Source organism: Mytilus californianus, unplaced genomic scaffold (genome assembly GCF_021869535.1).
Source record: "Mytilus californianus isolate M0D057914Y unplaced genomic scaffold, xbMytCali1.0.p SCAF_4, whole genome shotgun sequence".
NCBI classification, from domain to species: domain Eukaryota; kingdom Metazoa; phylum Mollusca; class Bivalvia; order Mytilida; family Mytilidae; genus Mytilus; species Mytilus californianus.
This window is the reverse complement of record NW_026262690.1, coordinates 47,440,964-47,465,978: the sequence shown is the minus strand read 5'-3', so window position 1 is coordinate 47,465,978 and position 25,015 is coordinate 47,440,964. Positions and strand designations below refer to the sequence as shown.

The 25,015-nt window shown below is 32.1% G+C and overlaps 1 protein-coding gene across 2 annotated transcripts in view; it reads right to left on the bottom strand.

The window, feature by feature from the left end:
• LOC127738137 (protein unc-79 homolog) overlaps positions 1 to 25,015 on the bottom strand; it is a 91,713-nt gene that overhangs the window by 37,599 nt on the left and 29,099 nt on the right. For both annotated transcript variants that reach the window (XM_052249268.1, XM_052249269.1), the window contains 22 exons: positions 22,717 to 23,013; positions 21,424 to 21,712; positions 21,146 to 21,255; positions 20,391 to 20,539; positions 19,986 to 20,143; positions 18,969 to 19,150; positions 18,148 to 18,328; positions 17,334 to 17,507; positions 16,390 to 16,428; positions 14,845 to 14,955; positions 14,050 to 14,168; positions 12,992 to 13,045; positions 10,534 to 10,616; positions 8,882 to 8,924; positions 8,065 to 8,247; positions 5,842 to 5,989; positions 4,199 to 4,461; positions 2,788 to 3,235; positions 2,534 to 2,690; positions 2,022 to 2,252; positions 1,774 to 1,812; positions 111 to 226 (listed from right to left, as the gene is read on the bottom strand). In XM_052249268.1, coding sequence (XP_052105228.1) covers positions 111 to 226; positions 1,774 to 1,812; positions 2,022 to 2,252; positions 2,534 to 2,690; positions 2,788 to 3,235; positions 4,199 to 4,461; positions 5,842 to 5,989; positions 8,065 to 8,247; positions 8,882 to 8,924; positions 10,534 to 10,616; positions 12,992 to 13,045; positions 14,050 to 14,168; positions 14,845 to 14,955; positions 16,390 to 16,428; positions 17,334 to 17,507; positions 18,148 to 18,328; positions 18,969 to 19,150; positions 19,986 to 20,143; positions 20,391 to 20,539; positions 21,146 to 21,255; positions 21,424 to 21,712; positions 22,717 to 23,013 — 3,574 coding nt within the window. The remainder of the gene's footprint in view (positions 1 to 110; positions 227 to 1,773; positions 1,813 to 2,021; positions 2,253 to 2,533; positions 2,691 to 2,787; positions 3,236 to 4,198; positions 4,462 to 5,841; positions 5,990 to 8,064; positions 8,248 to 8,881; positions 8,925 to 10,533; positions 10,617 to 12,991; positions 13,046 to 14,049; positions 14,169 to 14,844; positions 14,956 to 16,389; positions 16,429 to 17,333; positions 17,508 to 18,147; positions 18,329 to 18,968; positions 19,151 to 19,985; positions 20,144 to 20,390; positions 20,540 to 21,145; positions 21,256 to 21,423; positions 21,713 to 22,716; positions 23,014 to 25,015) is intronic.

Below are 25,015 nucleotides of genomic sequence, written 5' to 3'. Positions count from 1 at the left end.
ACACTGTTTGGCAGCCGCCCACCCGCCCGGATGCCCGCCTGACCAATTTTTCCTTCGGAAATCCGGTTAAAAAAGGGTATCCCCTCTCCTCCCTTAACTGTCACACTCACCTTCAAAATTACTTTGAAATAACATAGGAAATATACCATTGGGTGCCAGTTGATGTAAGACACATCTTAGGAACTGTCTGGCAATGCTAACACTATTACCTGGTACCATCAGATTACTGAAATGACAAAAAAAAAATACAGATGGTTGGTATTAACATCTACTTAATTTGAACTTTGGTCGATAGATGTCTCATTGACAATCATACCACATCTCCTTACTTTCAAAATCTTCAGATTACCAGAAAGTTAGTAACAATTATGACTGAATCAATTAGGTAAAAGATTGCTTATTGCATAAAACAATTTAAAATGATAAGATCATGATTTAAATCACATGATGACTGTTGAAATTTAAAAAAGAACACAATATTACAAATAAGTTAAAGGCTGAATGGCAATGAGAAAGCACCCAATGATACAAGTTAATCAAATGTAAACATTCACATTAAGTTTTGCAGGATTTTTTATCTATTATAAAATAGAAACAAGAATGTGTCCATAGTACACGGATGCCCCACTCGCACTATCATTTTCTATGTTCAGTGGATCGTGAAATCGGGGTCAAAACTCTAATTTGGCATTAAAATTATAAGGATCATATCATAGGGAACATGTGTACTAAGTTTCAAGTTGATTGGACTTCAACTACATCAAAAACTACCTTGACCAAAAACTTTAACCTGAAGCGGGACAGACGGACGGACGAACAGACGAACGGACGAACGAACGCACAGACCAAACAAGCATTCTGTGAGTATTGCATGGCAATACATAGTCCCCTACCGGTTACAAATTCAGTGTAATGGAACGAAATTCTAACTTGATCTATAACTTGTCATGGTGTAAACTACATAAAAATATCAAGTCAAAATCTTCAAGCATGACGAAAAAAACTTAAAAACTGATTATTTAAGTGAATTTTCTATGTCCAAAGACCATAACTCTGCACAAAATTATCAGACTGGAATAAAATTCCAACTTGATCTGTAACTTGTCATGATTAAACTATATACTAATTATCAAATCAATATCCTCAAGAATGACAAACAAACCTACCACTAAATTCTTCAAACAATTTAGCAAAGAAAAGGAAAAAAATCCAAAATGTCATTTGTCTTTTAAAAGTCTTTTAAAAAATGAGATACTTCCCTTTGAACAGAAATCTACTAATTAATAAGTATTTCATCAAAATTTAATTCTAGGGAAAGGGCTTTAACTGAACAAAGAGAAAAGCTAAAATCGTGAAAATTGAACTTGACCTGTAACTTGTCATGATAAATCAATAAACCAAATATCAAATCAATATCTTCAAGCACGAAGAAAAAAAGTCTGGAAAACTGATTCGCCGGACTGACAGATGGACAGACAGACGGACAGACGGACGGAGTGCAAACCTAAAGTCCCTTCTACTTCGTCGGTAGGGGTCTAAAAACATAATGCCCCTAGTTGGGGCATGAAAACAAAAGATATGGGGTATCCATCCATGACACAAAATTAGTACATGTACAGTAAAAAACACACTTAAAGCAAAGGAACAGTGCTTTTATTGCTGTTCTTCATTTCAAAGTCACAGTGAGGCCTTTAATACAGAGCCAAAAAAAAAAAAATGTTTATAAGAAACAGTGTATCACACAATCATATTAAAATGCATAAATCTACTAACCTTTCAGCTTGCCAGGCATATGGACTGCTAGATGCTATCCTACAAACATACAAGTAAAACTTTGAAAAAATAAAGAAAAACATCAACACTTACTCTTAAAAAAAAACCCAAACTTTGTGCATAAACAAAGCTTATTTGTACTATGTGATTATCATCATTTATATCTACACTCATATAGTAAAATGCAACATAAAAATATCTGAAATACAATGATCAATTCAATAAATATGATGTTAAAGAGTTCTTACCTAGATACACACTGTAACATTTCTAACAGTAGTGGTGTAGCCAATGATGGCTCTCTGTGTATAAAGGTTGCCAAGACAACAATACAGTAACCAATGACATCATCATCGTACTGTTCCAGGATAGCACTACATTCAGCACATCTGTCTAACATAACATTATCACCATATCTAGAAGCTGATGGTTTTTTCACAGTCTTCTTTGCCAGCAGTTCGCTTTTTCTACTTCTTCTTCTGGAAGATAAAAGTCATTTAAAGACGAAAATGGTTATATGAAAGAAAACCGACAACAATGTCTAATATGTTGTTTAGAAATAACCCATTTGTCTGCAATTTATCATAAAAGAATGCTTGATTCCCTCAGAGTATTATAATACTAATAGTGCAAATAAATGTATCACATTAATTTAATGCAAAATTTATCAACTCTCTTTCTAATTTCAAATAAACCAACTAAAAATGCTCTCCTATATGACTTTTGATAGTCATTGTGTATGATAAAAAAAAGTACTAACGATTTAGTAGTGGTCGTTTCATCTGGAACAGGTTCATTTAGTTCTGGAAATATGGTCTGTAATTCTACAGTAGTCAGACCAGTCTTCCTATTCTTCCTTTGTCTAAAGTTAGGTTTTGGTCCCATCCCCTTTGAACTCTTCTTTTCAACGTGATCATCTGTAAATACACAATGTAAATATGAAAACAAATTGATGGATTTCTTCAATTAACTTAAAATTTTCCTTCTTAGAAAATAAAAGAGTGCAACATTTACCTTTTCCATCAGTTGTGGTTTCTGTTCTAGTCCTGGATGTAGTATGTTTATCTGAATCTGTATCAGAGGTTGTCTGATTCTTGTCACTGTCATCAGCACTCTCAAGTTCAGAGGTCAAGTCATGGCTCATGTCTGTAGTTGAGGTCACTCCTGTCCATGAACTTGATACGTCTGTAGCACTACTGGATACACCAGTCGACAACACTGGAGGACAGGTTACCCTAATTCCATCTCCTGGTACCACTGATTTGATTTTTCCAACACCTTTCTCTGGTTGCCTAGAGAATTCCTGTAAATTTTTGGCCATTACTTTTTCTACAGAAGTTGTTTTGGTGTTGTCATCAACTGGACTTGTTTCTATTTTGGCAGGTGATGTAGAAAAAGAATCTTTTGGTTCTTCCTTCTTCTTTGGTATATCTACTGCTGATGTAACATTTTTGCGCTCTACCTATTTGAATAAAAGTTAGCATAAAATTATTAACTAAATCTTTATCAAAATCAAAGGAAGCATAAAATAACTCTGAATATTACAGTAAATTAAGAATTATTGTGAGGTTTTTATTCATACAAATAATGGGACAGGGTGAGTATCGAAATAATAAGAACTCGCAATCTGATTTTTTTTATACCTATATCTGTACAAAGTTTTTCCTGAAATTGCAAAACTACTCCTGCATTCTTTATCAGACTTCAAAAATCACAATAAGAAATGAATGCAATAATTTCTGAATTTACAGTACTTTTAAGTTATACCAATATACTCAATAAGTAATGCTTTAAACCAAAAATATATTTCAGGTGTTATATTGCACAGATTCATACAAACAGGTCAATTGTTTAAATCATCTAGAAACTTTATTAAACAAATATATAAACATTCAGACAATTGTAATTATTGATATCATATTTTGGTGAAAAGAAAATACGGTGGATTTATTATTATTTAGTGGGTACTAATCATCACAGATTTCGTTGTTAAAAATTAGACATGGAGTTAAGTGTTCAACAATACACATGTTTGTATTCAAATAAAAAAAAACAAAAAACAAAATCAAGTACCCATGAAAAATCCAAATTAGTATCTTGAGATTTGGATACTGGTAGTATTTTATAGTGCAAGACACACTTGGACAGTTGGACTGGCGGACCGTCAGATAAAAGTATACCATAACATGTTGAGAGTATACAAATTCATCAAGCAGAGAATTTCTACTACTGAGAAAAATAACAGATAGATAAACATGATGTTAAATGATCTTGGAGAAGTAACATATACAACTGATCAGATAAAGTTATTTTTACTCCATACTCCTTGTTTATATGAAGTAAAGAACAAAAATAAGGTTGACATACATGCATATGATAAGCTACAGCTGTACCAGTAGGAATGAATATTTACAACAATACATACATTATCCCTTGCTGCTTCCATGTTTGGTTCACTGTACTCTATCAGTCTCCTTGGTTTCCTAGCAACTCTTGTGAGAGGACGTTTTGGGGTTTCCATGGCTTCCTCAATCACCTGTTCTCTGATTGGAGACACTTTATCACCCTTTTTAAAATGAACAGCACCACCATCAGGACTAAAGTTAACAGTATCATTTAAATTTTTAGGACTTGATGGAGGTGTATCTGTTTCCTGGATGTTTTCTAGGTCATTCAATTTACTTGGCTCTGAAAATACACATTATTTACAGATTTTAAAGACTGATATATACACATGTAACTACTAACTCCTTAAAATGTGAATATATACATTTGTTTTTTTTTTCAATTTATGCCTATTAGTTTAATCAGATCTAATCTTCACATTGAGACTAAGTCGTCTATTTGTAGCAAGCACACTTAGGAGTGCAGATCACTTGTTCAGCCCTCAGCTGGGTTAAATAAAAATAAAACTTAAACTTTGATTTTGCTGCTTCTTTGCAAAGTACATGTCATTTAGGAATAAGTGCATAGGTCAGAATAAAATGTCCAGGTAAGGTGACATGTCTCCATGTGGACTGATACTTTGTAGGCTATCACACCAAAAATCTGTCAATATATTACAAAGCAGATATTTGCAGCGGGATGTTACACAAACTTTAATCATCAATAAATGGATCCTTACACAAGCAGATTAGAAATGATAGACACCCTTCTATGACTTACCTGTACTCTTCAGTATAGTAGTTTTTTTTCAATTAATCTTTCAGTCTGTAATCTTTACTCACCTTAAAATTTAAGTATAGCAGGACCAGGTGTACGTGTTAAAATTCCTCTTGAATTGTTTAACACTCATTTCTACTCCAAAAAATCGACAAATAAGTGGAATAAATCCTAACTAAGTGGAATAAATCCTTTTTTCATGTGACTTTTAACTCACCTCTACTCCCAGTATAGTAGGACTAGGTGGTATAAATTTCTTCATGTGACTTTTGACTCACCTCTACTCCTCAGTATAGTAGGACTAGGTAGTATAAATCCTTCCTCATGTGACCTTTAACTCACCTCTACTCCTCAGTATAGTAGGACTAGGTGGAATGAATCCTTCCTAACTTTTGACTCACCTCTACTCCTCAGTATAGTAGGACTAAGAGGTATATATCCTTCCTCATGTGACTTTTGACTCACCTGGAATCCTCAGTATCGTAGGACTAGGTGGTATAAATCCTTCCTCATCTGACCTTTGACTCACCTCTACTCCTCAGTATAGTAGGACTAGGTGGTATAAATCCTTCTTGACTTTTGACTCACCTCTACTCCTCAGTATAGTAGGACTAGGTGGTATATCCTTCCTTGTGTGACTTTTGACTCACCTCTACTCCTCAGTATAGTAGGACTAGGTGGTATAGATCCTTCCTCATGTGACTTTTGACTCACCTGTACTCCTCAGTATAGTAGGACTAGGTGGTATAGATCCTTCCTCATGTGACTTTTGACTCACCTCTACTCTGCAGTATAGTAGGACTAGGTGGTATAAATCCCTCCTAGTGTGACTTTTGACTCACCTCTACTCCTCAGTATAGTAGGACTAGGTGGTATAAATCCTTCCTCATGTGACCTTTAACTCACCTCTACTCCTCAGTATAGTGGGACTAGGTGGTATAAATCCTTCCTCGTGTGACTTTTTACATCTATGGTGTTGAGCATCTACTGTATTGATGACAATTCTAATCAATGTTTGTATAATGGCTGATACAGGAGAGGTATAGAACTGATACTGTAAACAAATTGTTATGTGATGTAATATCTCTCTGCATTAATTCTATAAATTTTGGTTAATATTTACATGGATAACCCAAATCCTTATCATTATATCTATTTAAGTTTGAGTGTTGATATCTCTATACATAAATTGTATTTCTAATTCTACAGTTTTATCATATCCATAGAGGGTCTCCAACAGCCCTTATTGAGACTCTTACTAATACAGTAAAACCAATAATGGCAACATTAGCTACATAGAACCCACAGCTGTGGCCCACTTAACTTTATCCTCATAACTAGAGGCTCTAAAGAGCCTGTGTCGCTCACCTTGGTCTATGTGCATATTAAACAAAGGACACAGATGGATTCATGACAAAATTGTGTTTTGGTGATGGTGATGTGTTTGTAGATCTTACTTTACTGAACATTCTTGCTGCTTACAATTATCTCTATCTATAATGATCTTGGCCCAGTAGTTACAGTGGAAAATATTTTGTAAAAATTTACAAAAATTTATGAAAATTATAAAAAAATTGACTATAAAGGGCAATAACTCCTTAAGGGGTCAATTGACAATTTTGGTCATGTTGACTTATTTGTAGATCTTACTTTGCTGTACATTATTGCTGTTTACAGTTTATCTCTATCTATAATAATATTCAAGATAATAACCAAAAGCTGCAAAATTTTCCTAAAATTACCAATTCAGGGGCATCAACCCAACAACGTGTTGCCTGATTGGTCTGAAAATTTCAGGGCAGATAGATCTTGACCTAATGAACAATTTTATTCTTGTCAGATTTGCTCTAAATGCTTTGGTTTTTTAGAGATATGAGCCAAAAACTGCATTTTACCCTATGAACTATTTTTTAGCCATGTCGGCCATCTTGGTTCGCGGGCGGGTCATCGGACACATTTTTTAAACTAGATACCCTAATGATGATTGTGGACAAGTTTGGTTAAATTTGTCTTAGTAGTTTCAGAGGAGAAGATTTTTGTAAAAGATTACAAAAATTTACGAAAAATGGTTAAAAATTGACTATAAAGGGCAATAACTCCTTAAGGGGTCAACTGACCATTTTGGTCATGTTGACTTATTTGTAGATCTTACTTTGCTGAACATTATTGCTGTTTACAGTTTATCTCTTTCTATAATAATATTCAAGACAATAACCAAAAACGGCAAAATTTCCTTAAAATTACCAATTCAGGGGCAGCAACCCAACAACGGGTTTTCAGATTCATCTGAAAATTTCAGGGCAGATAGATCTTGACCTGATAAACAATTTTACCCCATGTCAGATTTGCTCTAAATGCTTTGGTTTCAGAGATATAAGCCAAAATCTACATTTTACCCCTATGTTCTATTTTTAGCCATGGCGGCCATCTTGGTTAGTTGGCCGGGTCACCGGACACATTTTTTAAACTAGATACCCTATTGATGATTGTGGACAAGTTTGGTCAAATTTGGCCCAGTAGTTTTAGAGGAGAAGATTTTTGTAAAAGTTTACGGACGACGGACGACGGACGCCAAGTGATGAGAAAAGCTCACTTGGCCCTTTGGGCCAGGTGAGCTAAAAATAAGGTTTGTATAATAAAGTTTCAATCCCATGATGCTTGAGATCAGAATCCAAACATGATATATTATTATCTTAAATATTATCATTTTTAAAAATAACATTTCTTCATTTCAAAGCAACCTTCACTCCAATTATCACAAGTATTGTTAAGGATCTCTAGTGAGTGTTTTCTTAATCTAAATATTTGACAAACCTTACGATATACTGTAAACCAACTAATTTTCGCGGGTAGAAAAATAACGCGAATATAAATCGTCGTGAATATGTAAAACTTGGATCTTTCCTTATTTTTAAAACTTCATCAAGCAAATTTCAAAATCACGAAATTAAATCGCCGCGAAATGAGCTAGTAAGGGCTAAACGCGAAAAAAGTATCCGCAAAAATAAGTTGGTTTACAGTATTCACAAAACTTGATAACAAAACATAACAGTTATACAAGATTAACATGTAATTCTTTATATTCTAATTTTGACTATTGTGAGAATATTCACCTTTCATTGGACTTACTTTATACAGTATAACTAGCAGTGTAGTCAGCCAGGATATTTGTGTGTGAGGTTCCAGGTACCACAGGGTATAGTTAGGAGGTTGATAATCACTGGCATATCTCTGTGGAGATGGTCCATGCTGCAGCAGTAATAACGTTATTGGAAGGATCTGATTTCCAAGTTTGAAGTTTCGATCCAAAACCTATAAAGTTTGAGTAGAGAATCAGTCTTAATGACTTGTTCATTCAAAATTCAAAAACTAAGTTTAGAGGGAGCAGATCTATAGGTTATTGAATGATCAAGAAAAATCACTGACTTCACAATAAGGACATTTGTGTCTACATGCTTCACTTATCCTTATGATTTACATGTGAATCCTTTTTAAATCATGATTCTTTAAGTTTAGAAAAGTGCAAGTTATGGTGCAGACTGGATTCCCTAGAAATGCCATGGTTATTTTTAGCTCATCAATAATAATAATGGATATAATACAATGAGATAAGAGATTAGATCTGTTTCTGTATTCAGGATTTCACAAACTTATATTTGGGTTTTTTCTGTTTTATAAACAATATTTGTTACAGGATGGTCAACAAGAAATTAAATTGGTGTTGCCTTATTTGAAGATATCTAACTAGTGTTTACATAAATCTAAATTGTATATAAAAGAATTGATTCTTAAAATTCAGACAGCGCTATATTGATTTAGGTCTCTCTGTTTTATTCAAAAGTGCAAATAATGGATGTCATTTGATTTATATGTTTAAAATAAATACTCCTTTTAAAAAGATGTAATGCATTTTCTTAAAAGATTTTTGTTCAATGAATTAACTTACGAATGGAACTCCACTCAGGAAAGAATTGAATACAGCTGACGTTCTGAAATGAGAAATCAATATGACATTAACATTTGATTAACTAATAAGCAATACACATACTGAATTTCAGCAATTTTAAAATGATACTGAGTTACAACATATAACTAGTTGTTAACTTATGTATGCATAATGTATGGTCATCACTATATCAATGTCATATCATAGAAAATATTTATGAAATGAATTAAATCTTAACCTTGTGAAGCAATGCCTGATTAGGAGTGGGTTATATTTGGTGTAATTTATTGATTTGTCTAATATTTTTGGTAGTTCATGTTATCCTTTCTATAAATTATTATCAAGGAATGTCAGAATCCTTAGAGGTGAAAAATGTAACATGTTGATGTAGTAATAATATAAAAGCGTTTTTCTTTTTTTCTCAAGTTTTTTAAATATAAAATTACACCTCTTGCTGAAGGATTTTTCTTTTTCGCAAACCTGAGTTTATTTATGTGGCAGTACAGTGTAGGATTTCTCTGTTAACAAACCTGAGTTTATGTGGCAGTACAGTGAAGGATTTCTCTGTTTACAAACCTGAGTTTATGTGGCGGTACAGTGAATGATTTCTCTGTTAACAAACCTGAGTTTAGGTGGAGGTACTGTAAGGGATTTTTCTGTAAACAAACCTGAGTTGATGGAGGTACTGTAAAGGATTTTTCTGTAAACAAACCTGAGTTTAAGTGGAGGTATAGTGAAGGGTTTCTCTGTTAACAAACCTGAGTTTATGTGGCGAAACAGTGAATGATTTCTCTGTTAACAAACCTGAGTTTAGGTGGAGGTACTGTAAGGGATTTTTCTGTAAACAAACCTGAGTTGATGAAGAGGTACTGTAAAGGCTTTTTCTGTTAACAAACCCGAGTTTAAGTGGAGGTACAGTGAAGGATTTTTCTGTTAACAAAACCTGAGTTTATGTGGCGAAACAGTGAATGATTTCTCTGTTAACAAACCTGAGTTTTGGTGGAGGTACGGTAAGGGATTTTTCTGTAAACATACCTGAGTTGATGAAGAGGTTCTGTAAAGGATTTTTCTGTAAACAAACCCGAGTTTAAGTGAAGGTACAGTGAAGGATTTTCCTGTTAACAAACCTGGGTTCATGTGGATATACAGTGAAGGTATAGTGAAGAATTTCTCAGTTAACAAACCTGAGTTTACGTGGAGGTACAGTAAAGGATTTCTCTGTGTGTTAACAAACCTGTTTTATGTGGAGGTACAGTGAAGGATTTCTATTTTAACAAACCTGAGCTTATGTGGAGGTACAGTGAAGAATTTATCAGTTAACAAACCTGAGTTTACGTGGAGGTACAGTAAAGGATTTCTCTTTATTAACAAACCTGTTTTATGTGGAGGTACAGTGAAGGATTTCTATTTTAACAAACCTGAGCTTATGTGGAGGTACAGTGAAGGATTTCTCTGTTAACAAACATGAGTTTATGTGGAGGTACAGTAAAGGATTTCTCTGTGTGTTAACAAACCTCAGTTTATGTGGAGGTACAGTGAAGAATTTCTATTTTAACAAACCTGAGTTTATGTGGAGGTACAGTGAAGGATTTCTTTGTTAACAAACCTGAGTTTATGTGGAGGTGCAGTGTAGGATTTCTATGTTAACAAACCTGAGTTTATGTGGAGGTACAGTGAAGGATTTCTCTGTCTGGTTGTAGCCTAGCAGTATATTCAAATGACGTAGTACAACATTCTACAAAAACATTATACAAAATAGATAAAGAATATAACCTAAATTTTGTATGCATATGTATCTGATTAAATGGATGCTTGTTATATGAATATAATAAAATGCTCCACTGGGCGCATCTTGATACGACCGCAGAGGTCGAACCCTGAACAGTTGGGGCAAGTATGGACACAACATTCAAGCTTGATACAGCTCTGAATTTGGATTGTGATTAAATATTTGAAACAGCATAGGTTTCTGACACAGAATGAATGTGGTCATTTTTAATTTACCTATTATGGTCCAATATCCAAAATCTAAATACATGGTTAGATTCAGCATATCAAAGAATCCAAAGAATTCAATTTTTGATGAAATCAAACAAAGTTTAATTTTGGACCCTTTTTACCTCAATGTGGACCAATTTGAAAATGGGGCCCAAAAATCAAAATACATGGTTAGATTCAGCATATCAAAGAACCCTATATATTCAATTTTTGTTGAAATCAAACAAAGTTTAATTTTGGACCCCTATTTGGACCAACTTGAAAACTGGGCCCATAATCAAAAATCTAAATACATGTTTAGATTCAGCATATCAAAGAACCCCAAGAATTCAATTTTTGTTAAAATCAAACTAAGTTTAATTTTGGACCCTTTGGACCTTAATGTAGATCAATTTAAAAAACTGGACCCATATTTAAAAATCTAAATACACAGTTAGATTTGGCATATCAAAGAACCCCACTAATTCAATTTTTGATGAAATCAAACAAAGTTTAATTTTGGACCCTTTTGACCTCAAAATGAACCAATTTGATAGCGGGGCCCACAAATAAAAAATCTACATACATGGTTAGATTCAGCATATCAAAGAACCCCATATATTCAATTTTTGTTGAAATCAAACAAAGTTTAATTTTGAACCCCTATTTGGACCAACTTGAAAACTGGGCCATAATCACAAATCTAAATACATGTTTAGATTTAACATATCAAAGAACCCCATATATTCAATTTTTGTTAAAATCAAAGTAAGTTTAATTTTGGACCCTTTGGACCTTAATTTAGACCAATTTGAAAACTGGACCCAAAATTAAAAATTTAAATACACGGTTAGATTCGGCATAACAAAAAAATAAATGTGGTCAAAGATTTTACAAATCTAATTAAGATAACTGTGCAATTAAAGATTACTTTAAAAAAATTGACCCCCCACAATTTCTTTTTACCACCCCCACCCTTTTTCCCAAAAAAATTCTTTCCCTCAAGATATGGTCATAATCTCAATTCAAATTTCCGATGGACTTTGCAACCATAATGACCCATTTAAATTTACCATAGTGCTAACTTAATCTATTTTATAATAGAATTTAAAATATGGTGTCAAATCTTTCATATGGATTTTTTTGTAAAAAAAAAAAGATGCAACATTTGCAGATATTTTTACTGGTCTTCCTTTATAAATATGCAATTCTTTAAACACAATTTAAAAGCAGTGTAAGGGAGGTAATCAAAACGTTGTATTTGGATTACCTCCCTTACACTGCTTTTAAATTGTCTTAATTGTTCATTAACCATTACTTTATACATAATTTAAAAGCAGTGTAAGGGAGGTAATTCAAATGATGTATTTGATTTATCTCCCTTACACTGCTTTAAATTATGTTTTGTACTAAAGTATTTGTCCATTAACCAGGACAACCTTGTTTTTCCCCCTTATTTGCCCCTAATTGCTAAATGGTTTGAGCCATAACCCCCCAAAGCAAATCCTAACCATCCCTTTGTGGTATGGAAACTTGTGGTATAATTTCAGAGAGATCCATACACCGTTCCACAAGTTATTGTCTGGAAACTAGAAAATGCTTATTTTTGGCCCCTTTTTGCCCCTAATTCCTTAACTGTTGGTACCATAACCCCCAAAATCAATCCCAACCTTCCTTTTGTGGTATTTAACCTTATGGTAAAATTTCATAGAGATCCATTCACTTAAACTAAAGTTATAGTGCGAAAACCAATGTGTCTTCAGACGACGACGACGACGACAACGTCATACCAATATGCGGTCGTATAAAAAATGCACCCAACCATATTGCCTGATCTTCTGAGTTAACCCATGGTTAAAGAAGGTTTTTTGTTGCTCAATCCTTAATTTTCTATGTACTTTTTTGAAGAACATTAATCTTCTTTGTTTTATTACAATGGTGTTTTCAATTCTTTTTTAATGTAAGGCTTTTGATTTAACCCTTTGGATTTTGTTACTTTTCTTATGCCCGTTTGTAGTTTTATATGTTGATAGTATATTTTTTACTGAAGAGCTTTGCAATAATAAAAGAATTTTAAGTAAAAGATTTATGTTCTAATGATACAATCCTCAACATTCAATGTTTATAACATACCTGTGTTTTCATATTGCTCTTGTCCTCTTCATTTATATCACAGCTGACCATAAACTACAAATAAACAAAAATAAAATTGCTTATGTACTTTTGATAACAAATAGACTTCCTAACCTTCTTTTGAACTGAGGTTGGAATGTTTGTTACTCCTGAAATTCTAACACAGAAAATCAGTTAATTTCTATAACTGTTTACTACTGCAAAGTAACATTATTTTTTTTCCAAAAGTGATAAAGCTTTTAAATTGTAACGCTAACTCATAATTTTTTACTTTAATGTAATGGACATTATTTTTCAGGAAAATTACTAAATTTTGTATCTGAATTTTAAACATAATAGTTATCCATTCTTTGCAGATCAGATTTTATTTTGATAAATCTTATGGTACCTGATTTCTTATTTCAATTATCTGAATACTTCTCTGCATTAATGTAATACAACCATATCTTTGAAGGAGCCTGAAAAGCTCACCTGGAAAATGTATTGTGGTCTGATTTGTGCTCGTTTTATTATCCACTGATCTAACATGCACCAAAAAATATTTTTTTATGAAATATAAATCTTGAATGCATGGCTGTATTTAAGTTCATAAAATGTATGCATTACTTAAAATAAAAGAAACTACCATAAATTTTAAGAAACAGTTTGCACATGAGTGGTGACTTCATCCATATTTGTGCTGATGTTATTAGTTTCCAGGAAAACAATAAAATGCACATGCTGACAACAAAAAAATGTGGTATGATTTCCAATATGACAACTATCAACTAAAGACCAAAGGACAAGGATGTTAACAACTACCGGTCAGCATAAGGTCCTAAACAATGTCAGAGCAAAACCAATGTGTAATAAAGTAACCAATAAAATGTCAAGATTTCATCTGATCAAAAACAAAATGTGGAGACTTTTAAGGCACTTCTATACATTATTCCTGTCAATTTCAATCTGTTTCAGCTATTTGATAGGAAAAGAAAATCAACTTTGAAACGTGTAAAGTCATAGCTAAAGCTAACACTGTCCTAATATGAGAGTGAAATAAAAACCAAACAATCCCAAACCTTCATCAGAAGAGCTACTAGTTGGGAAACTGTATCTCTGTCCACACCATCCATATCCATAGCCTTCTGTAACAATGCTGTAAAATTACTGTCCTCATCGGAAAACTCCTTCACATTTCCTGAAAATTTGTTAAACATAATAAAATACTGTTCTGATATGTATGACTGATATAAATGAACTCTTTTTTTGTACAAGTTCTTAGCAAGACTTTTTGTGTTCAATTCTATGTGAAGCATTACTATTTCAATGGTCATGTTTGTAATTGATTGATAGGGATTTTTCATAGCTTTAACACACACTGTCTGTATTGTAACAAAGACCAGTATATTAACACATTATTATCATCTACATAAATGTTAAAAATTAGTATTAAATTCAACTATATTCATAATAATATGGATATGCAATAAATATCAGAATAAAAATACATATCAATTTATTTTATCACCACTTAATCAAAGAGTTTGACAATAGTGAATTCAGATGCCTAAGTAGGGAGAAATATTTCATTAATTTCAAAAGGATCCTCCAAAAATAGTAAATAATCTATTGTCTTGAGCATTATGACATTCCCACTAGTGGAGCAGAACCTGCTTATCCTTCTGGAGCACCAGAGATCACCCAATTTTTGGGTTTGGTCAATGTTGCTCAGTCTTGTATTCCGTGTAGTGTTTTGTAGACAGTCATTTGTCTTTTTGCTGTTTTTTTTCTTTTTGACCATGGTATTGTCTTTTTTTAATATGAATAAATATAAGTTAACTTATCAAATGATAGTCGTTATTATAAATAATTACCTGGAAACACATTACTGAAAGCCCCAAAATTCATCTTAGTCATTCTTCTGCCCAGGTTAAAATGTGGAGCTGAATGCTGTCTAATACAGGACTTCTGTCTCTCTAAATCAACTGTAAAATAATGTAAATTTTAATATGTTGAAAATAAACCATTGTTACTTTAGTTTGGAGAATTTGGTTTAATGGGATTTGCATTGCACTAATGTTGAGAGAAAGATGGTGATAATCAAACATAAATTACTTGACATCTATTTATTTTTAGGCAGTTGGAACTTTAAACATCATCAAATAATCATTTTGGACAACTATCAAACGCTAAAAAAGACAAAATATGATTAAACAGAAAATCTCTGACTAAATAAATTATCGATACTTGAAATAACTACATCAGGATAAAGATCAATCCTTTTGGTGGGAAAGGCTCCAAAGTAACATAGATATAAAGTTTTATTACTTTTCTAAATTAAAGCTCAGATTAATTAGCAGGGAGAGGTTGTTAGTATTATCTCTATATACACTTGTCCATTCATGTAATTCATTCCTGAGGCTATTTTGTCACATCAACATTACCAGCAATGTGGTTTATAAATTTAAAATAATCCAACCTTATTTCATACTAATATTACATGTATGATGCAACAGTAGCATGTTGACTAGGGAAAGTTGAACATGTATGGACACAGTGGCTATTTTGACATAGCAGTATAAATTTGCTTTATAACATAATAATATGCTAGAAACAGTTATGTTCATGATTTGCTCTGTTTTGTGAAATGTATTATACAAAAAGTGACTTTATATCCCAAGAAACAGATTACATTGACCATAAAAGCTACCATAAATCTGATAAGGCAGAAATACTTTAATAAGTAATGAACTGCATCAAGAGATTTCCCTTGAATTATAAAAGTTAGATATTTAAGATTCAAAAGACCAGGATGCAGCTAGAATTTTAAATCCAATAATAGCAGGTTAATTGTGTTAAAATTTCCACAACAAAATTCCCGGTAAAAAAAAAAACACATGTCAATACACAGTTCTCCTTATAAAGAGACTTCACTTAATGTTTGCAGTATAAATATTTATACAAGAAATGTAATAATCAAAATCTTAATTTATATGAATATATATATATATATATATTGATATCCTGTTAATAAAAATTCTAATTTTATTAACACTTCCTAATCTACACAATCTTATAGAAAATGCAATAAGATGGACAGATATGCTGCTTATTATTCATTCTATTGATATACTGAGAATAAGATATGATATTGAATTCACATGATAGAATGTGACAAAATGATGTGTAATTACCTTAAATGGAAATGTTAGTATCTAGTGATCACTTCATACTTTCATTATTATTAATCATGCAAGGACTGTTAATATTGTTAATAAAATAAAAATTATAGCAAACAAATAAAATGAATTAAAAAATCTGCAAATGGCAAACTGAAGAAAATATAAATTTAAATACAGCAGAGTACATTTGTTTTTCATCTGAGATGTAATGTTAGTTAGTCACACTCACTAACTTACAATATTCTAGCAATTTACGTCTACGCTGTGCTAATTTCTCTGAAATATTTATGGTCATCTATGAAACAATATACAGATATGCTTCATTGATATATCTTATATATGATTGTAATGCAATGAACTGCATGCCAAGTTTTTACATAAAGATGCAATGTAAACAATATAGATCCGAATAATAATAATATTCATGTAAATATAAACATGAAAATTTTCCCATTCTGAATGAAATTATAAGCACAGAATATCTTATGCAAACTTTAGTCAAGATTTTTTATCTAATAAATTGACCTACTTTCATTTGGGATCTGATAAATCTTAACCTACATGGAAGGGTTAAATACCCATATTTTAGTGCCAGAAACTTGCAATCATCAAAATAGGATGTCAATAATCTCTGAAGCTGGAAATCTGGTAACAATGACCTACTTTCATTTTCAAAATGTTTTACTTGTTAATTGTCTGATGCCAACTCTTATTGTCATGTACATAGTGTTGTGATTGAAATAAAGGAAATTTCCAATGGTTTTTGTTACCCCAAAAAAATTGTTTTTGATTTAAACATTCAGATACAGAAGTGTCTGTTGAAATTAACAATGATCATCTATTAAAATAGAAGTACTATTGCAATATCATTTTTTGTACCAATTCTTTAAAAAGTTTAATTCTTTATTTTCTTGGAGTCTACTAGATCATTTAACAACCAAATCTTAACTTTATTTAACATGCATGTTTTAGCTTTTTAGCACTTTTGTATTTATTCCACCATTTATCCATCTATTACTAGATAGGGTATTATTTGTATAAATTTCAAAATACAACTGTTATCAAAACTGTCAGACTAATAATAACTTTATGGGAGCATAGTGAATTCTTTACTTACTAAAAAGAATTTGCTATAAAAAATAGCAGCAATTCATTGATTATACCTTTAAGACAGAACTTACGTTTAGGTGGAGCTGTTCTTGTGACAAGATGCATGGGAACAGATACAGCACGTCTATATGGGGGTTTACAGCTCTGACTTACAGAACGAATACTGTCTGTCCTGGCAAGAGCAAATCTTGCACGGTTTAACTTCTTTAAAAATGATTCATTTTCTCTATCAGCACTGAATATGTCTAAAAAGATAAAAAATGAACAATAAAAATTACTTATACCAAATCTATAATATTTTATACAGTAAAAATACAAAATATTGTGCATTGTGTTATATCTGTGTCAGCTTTTGTTCTCCATATCCAATGATTTCTATATGATAAAAACACACTCAGTTTTTCAGAGGTGAATGCTTTGCATTACAATTTATGCCCATAGAGAATAGAGCAATTTGAGACTTAAGGAAAGTCATTTAAATCAGTGCAAAGTTTTCTTCTTTTGAGGACTGCCTTTATATTTTCTGAAATAAATAAACAGGGGTTCAAAAGTTGATTTTTTTCAAAAAGCTCATTAAAGAATACCTAATTGTCTACAGTTCTTTATATACAGGTATGCCCAATTTACAACCTGAGGTAATAGTTTCTTTTTACCTAATAAAATATATTCACGATGCATTTGATATTTAAAGCATTGAATACAGCCTTAAACTTAAAAGCAAATTATCATAATTCAGCTTTAAATAATTTGAAAAAAAAATGAGATTTTAGTAAAACTTTCTTCTGATGTCATGAGAAACTAAAGTTTCATTGTAAACAATAAAGAGAAAAGTGAAATAAATCAATTTCATGACATAGTGTGAAACTAAAGGATAAATATTATCACCACTGTTTTCAAGGTCAATTTGTGCCTCCAAGGACAAAGTATCTAATCTGCTTAGAAAAAAGTCCCATGTAAGAATCTTGTCATCCTGTAGAACATTGGATAAGAGTCTCATCCTCTGGATAATCATTATTCTGTCGCTAATCACATGATCAAACTGAAACTCCAGACATCGGCAAAGACACTGAAACATGAAAAATTACAATGCATAAAATCAACACATTAGTTTTATTGGATAAAAACACAGCAGTTCCTTATTATAGTCATTATACTATCTGAGATTTGTTTATGAAATAAGCATTCAACAATATAATTTGACAAAAAAGATGAAAGCATAAAACTTGTTCAAAGAAGTTAGTACGGTAAGTGCCATATTTAGCCTCAAATATTAAGTCCATTGTCTCCAGATAAAAAAATGTTTTAAGTTGATATAAAGACATGTAGGAAAGTGAAATGAAACTATTTTTGTCAAACTTTTATGATGAAGCTTTTGACATTCACATCCCAAATAGACCAAAAATAGAGATTTTTGTGAAAGTTGATAAAATCGTCTTGATTCAACCAAATTTAGGCCTAGGAAACATTGAGCACATGCTTTGACAAACTTAATATCAAAGTCAGATGTGTAAATTGTTATAACGAACATAATGATCTTTTTTGTCAACGCATGTGCTCTATGTTTCCTGTCCTAAAAATCAATGAAATGACAATTTTTTGTTAATCTTTTACCTACCCATGAACATTAATACCCCATGAATAATATAGTAATTCCATTGTAGTTTTAAATACAAAATAAGGTTTCTTAAGAAATATTCTGAACTTACTCTGATAGATGATGTTTTGATAGTCTCTAGATATTGTACTGCTCTCTGTGCTACAGCAGAATTCATATCCTCTAATGAACCAATCAGTAAACAGAAGGCATGAGCTAATGCTGTTTGTAATACTTGATTGTGAGAGATAGAATCTAAATCAAGCAGTCGACACAGAACTGTCACTTTCTCAACTGAAATAGATCATATAACTAAATTTTAATATTGTGTGCCTCAATTTTTAAAGGCTTTTTAGTTGATTCTTTTTTTTTTTCAATGAATATCACCCAAAAGCAGTATTAAATATTGTTCAAAGAAAAACAGCACACTAAGAAAACACATTATTATAAAAAAAAAAGATAAATGAGGAATGTGTCCATTGGACACAGATGATGCCCCCGCTTGCATATAACGTTATAAAGGGACATAACTCAAGAACGGTAAAAGTGACGCCACCAAAATTCAAACTTGATCTGTGTTTTGTGGTTATAAGCATGGGTATAAGATTCATAACATTTGGTTGAGGCAAACTAAAGTTAGAGAACGGAAACCAATTTTGGGACGTACAGACGTATGTATGGATGGAGGGACGGACGCACAGACGGACGAGGGTAAAACTTAATGCCCCCTCCACTACGGCAGGGGCATAAAAAGTGAAAAATTATCATTTGAGCTAATTTCCTAATGCTTATAAAGTGAGACTTTGGTTGGATTGCCTGCTTTGTTTGCATAAACGTTTGCTCATGAATTTTAATTAAGATTGACATCTGCAAACAATATAAATAGGCCGAGTTTACCGGTATACATTATACTTAAATTTGATTGGGTGTTATCCTGGAGGTTAGGAATCTAAATATAATGTATACAGGTTTAACTCCGCCTATTCATATTGTTTGCAGATGTCAATCTTAATTACAATGCTTGCACAAGCATTTATACAAACAAAGCAGGCAAGCTAACCAAAGTCTCACTCTACAAGCATTAGGAAATTAGCTCTGACTAATTCCTGTATACTATTTAAGTGTATACCAGCAGCAAATCTAACTCTCCAGTCTTCACTAGTATATGCATCTTCAACAATTTTCCAACAGATATCAGCACCAGTAGGTAAGGTAAGACAGTGAACCAGTAATGGGACAGCAATAAATGCTAGCTGTGAATGTTGAGCTATCAGGCATTTCCACAAGCTACAAAATATTGTATTAATTACGTTTTATTATTTCTAATACAAATTTCTGTGTGGAAAAAAGTAAATTGAATGTTCTTACTTAAAGCATCATATTTTTGGATGATATTTTATACATACTTAACTAAAACTTGGAAGTTAACATAAGGAAAAGTTGTTTCTTTTATCTTTTTTAGATTTAAAATTTATTTTGTTCTATATCTAATAATCCAATTCAATATATGTATTTGAAACTATTAAAATATTACCTTGGTATCAAATGTCTTACTAGGGAAAACTTGACATAATTAGGATACTGGTTAACAGTGTAGTTTAGACTTTCAGCATGAAGTATAAGATATTTCATTGATGTCAGCAAAGAGTAGGAAGCATCTGTATCTGTTGTCCTCTCTAATTCCTGCAACATAAAATGTTTTCACAGCACTTATCAAATGTAAAATATCTCTTATTGATTACCACATTTATAATCAGCTGTTTACACACATAATTTGATTTCTAAAGAAATAATAAACATAACCACTCATTGATATTCAAACCTTGTCATGTTTTAAAATACATCACAAAGGTAAATTACAGAAACAGAGAAACAAAGATTTCAAGAGGATATGAAACAATTTTAACAGATGAGGCCATTGTTTTACATGAAACTTTGTTATGAACTTAAAGAAGGAAGTTGAGTTGATGAAGCAGCATCAATTTAATATCAAACTCTGAAGGCATGATTCAACTATAGTGGCATGGCTTTAAAATCAAACTTTGTTAGAAACATGGTCTTACACTGACACAGTGAAGGCATGCTACAACTATAGTGGTGTGACTTTAAAATCAAACTTTGTTAGAAACATGGTCTTACACTGACACACTGAAGGCATGCTACAACTATAGTGGTGTGGCTTTAAAATCAAACTTTTTTAGAAACATGGTCTTACACTGACACAGTGAAGGCATGATAAGATACAACTGCAGCAGCATGGTTTAATATCAAACTCTGTTTTAGACTTACAAGCAGGAAGGCATGATACAACTGAAGATGCAGTGGCATGGCTTTAATATCAAATTTTGGCTCTGATTTCTCTTTCTCCTCAGAATCATCTTCCTCTGTTGATGTTGAATCTAAAAAAATACATGTAATACATTCTTTATTATACATTCTACTTTTAAAAACAGATTGAGTATTGTTTTATTTCTGAAAAAATTGTTAACATGAAATTCTGTTTTTGATATATATTTCACAATTGCAAACTAATTTATACAACCTTTTTTTTTTCCTCAAAAACTTACTTTTCCTTGACTGTGAGTTAGATGAGACTTGTTTCACTTCCTCTACCCGAGGGACTTCTTTGGTTGGAATCTTAGCAGGATCCCTGGGACAAAAGTTACACATAACCTGGGACATCAATTGGTGCCACAATGCAATATTGTGGCAGAAGTTACAGGCTTGTTGCTGGTCATCAGAACAAGTGTGAGTTCCATCAAGGTCTTCTTTTAACATGACAGCTATCATCTGCATTACCTGTTTACTGGTCTCATTATAGATACCAAGGTACTTGGGAAATTCCTGGAGCTCAAGCTACAAAACAAAGCAAAAATTACTTCATAGCTATAAAATATTTATAAAATTCAAAATTATACATGGAAATAACCATATACAAAAGGAACGAAACTTTAAGCTTTTCAAGTCAAATTCTATATGTTGGGAAGAGGGTAAAGTGGATGGAGTCATCAAGGAAATTTCTATGGGATAGCATATCTGGTTTTAGAGAACATAAAGCACTGAGCATTTTAACGTTATAAAGGGACATAACTCAAGAACTGTAAAAGTGACGCTACCCAAATTTGTACTTGATCTGAGTTTGGTGGTAATAAGCATTGAGTATACGTTTCATAACATTTGGTTGAGGCAAACTTAAGTTAGAGAACGGAAACAAAAAATTCAGCAATTTTTCCATTTGTAAAGGAGCATAACCCTAGAACAGTAAAAATGACGCCACCAAAATTCAATCTTGATCTGTGTTTTGTGATAATATGCATTGTGTATAAGTTTCATAACATTTGATTAAGGCAAACTAAAGTAAGAGAACAGAAACGAAAAATTCAGCAATTTTTCCATTTGTAAAGGAGCATAACTCTAGAACGGTAAAAGTAATGCCACCAAATTTCAAACTTGATCTATGTTTTGTGGTAATGAGCATTGTGTATAAGTTTCATATCATTTGGTTGAGACAAACTAAAGTTAGAGAACGGAAACGAAAAATTCCAGCAGTTTTTCCATTTGTAAAGGGGCATAACTCTAGAGAGGTAAAAGTGACACTACCAAAATTCAAACTTGTGTTTTGTGGTAATAAGCATTGTGTATAAGTTCATAACATTTGGTTGAGGCAAACTAAAGTTAGAGAATGGAAACCAATTTTGGGACGTACGGACTCTCCACTACGGCGGGGGCATAAAAATATTTATTTTGCCCAATCAATAATAGTTTTTTATAATTTATATGCCATGTACCTTGGAATTTAAAACAAAATCTTGTGTACCTAAAACACTTTTTAAAGAAACAAAAGTCTTAAATACATGTACCTCTTTCAAATATAAATCTAGCATCATGATATAGCATGGTAATACAAGCTCAGTCTCCCTCTCATAAACCTCATAAGCCTCTACAACTACATGTGTTTTCTCAGGACTCAATGGTGGAGGTTTCTCTTGTGTTGGAGAGCCTGGAAATACAGTCTGATGACCCATAGCTCCTTCTGGTTTCTTAAGGGGTCTCTCTGGTATGGGACCAGTATTTTCAACATGGAGATTCTGTACACCACTCAGAAACATCCCAAGAAGCATATGCATTGGAATAATGATATCGAGTGTTGATAAGATCTGAAACAGAATGAATTGAACTTCATTTTGATTTTTTTTGTATAACATTTAACTAGTATATAAAATTATCTATGGTCGAAAAAAGATGTGAATTAAACATCATTGAAACAGAAACCCTAAAACACAACGTAACAAGAAATGGCACTTAGAGGGTATAAACTTCTTTAACAATAGAAATGTATCTATACTAAAACACAACGTAACAAGAAATGGCACTTAGAGGGTATAAACTTCTTTAACAATAGAAATGTATCTATACTATATGTCAAACTCTAAAATTGTTCAAAGGTTAGCAAAGTTGTGAACAAATTTGACAGAGATTATCAAAAATATGCCATCAAAACAAATTCTTTAAAGGACAAAACATACTTGGACAAATAAAGAAAATAAATGTGGATAGTGTCCACATGTGGACACAGATGATGCCCCCGCTTGCATATCATACATTTATAAAGGGACATAACTGAAAAACGGTAAAAGTGACGCTACCCAAATTTGAACTTGATCTGAGTTTTGTGGTAATAAGCATTGTGTGTAAGTCTCATAACATTTGGTTGAGGCTAACTTAAGTAGAGAACAGAAACTAAAAATTCAGCAATTTTTCTATTTGTAAACATGCATAACTCTAGAACGGTTGTGTATAAGTTTTATAACATTTGGTTGAGACAAACTAAAGTTAGAGAACGGAAACGAAAAATTCAGCAATTTTTAATGTTTATAAAGGGACATAACTCAAGAATGGTAAAAGTGTTGCCACCAAATTTCGTACTTAATCTGTATTATGTAGTAATAAGCATTGTGTATAAGTTTCATAACATTTGGTTGAGGCAAACTAAAGTTAGAAAACAGAAACAAAAAATTTGTACTTGATCTTAGCTTTGTGGTAATGAATATTTTGTATAGGTTTCATAATGTTTGGTTGGGGCAAACTTAAGTTACAGAATGGAAACTTAAAATTTTGCAATCTTTCCATTTAAAAAGGGGCATAACTCAATAATGGTTAAAGTGACACTATCCAAATTCAACTTGATCTGTGTTTTATCAGTGGAAGTCAAAATTAAACATTGCATTGTATAAAGCATTGATTGTAATCATGGACAACAGAAGATAACTCCAATTTTAAAAATTACTTGATATTAAGAAGAAAATAAAAATTTTGCAATTTTTCCATTTATAAAGGGGCCTAACTCTAGAACTGTTAAAGTGACGCCACCAAAATTCAAACTTGATCTGTGTTTTGTGGTGATAAGCATTGTGTATAAGTTTCATAACATTTGGTTGAGGCAAACTTATGTTAGAGAACGGAAACTAAAATTTTGCAATTTTTCCATTTATAAAGGGGCATAACTCTAGAAAGGTAAAATTAACGCCACCAAAAATCAAACTTGATCTGTGTTTTGTGGTAATAAGCATTGTGTATAAGTTTCATAACATTTGGTTGAGGCAAACTTAAGTTAGAGAACGGAAACCAATTTTTAGACGTACGTACAGACGGACAAGGGTAAAACTTAATGCCCACACCGCTACGGCGGGGGCATAAAAATTTCAAATAAAATTCATCATAAAAGACATATTTCCTGTCATGGAACAATATCATATAGATTAAATAAATATTGTATATACTTATTTAGACTTATTCAACCTATTAATAAAATCAGTCTGGATTTTCCTATTTAGTTTCCCAATAGGTTTTTTAATAGTGTCCTATAATATTGTATATGTTGATAGTTGTTATAACAAAAATTAACAAATGTTAGTGTTTGAAGAACTCTTAACCAGTTATTTTGAATAAGATGTTTTTTGTTTGTTTTTTTTTTTTTGCTCATCATGCTCATACATGTGTCCCTTAAAGATATCATAAGTAGTTAACAAAGTATAGAGTGCTGCTAATAGTTGGCAGTAAGGGTCCATCTAATTTCCTTGTTATATGTGTACTCATTTATTAAATACTGAAGCCTTCTTCCCAAACTTAGCAAAAACAGCAATAAGGCTGCTTTTCTTA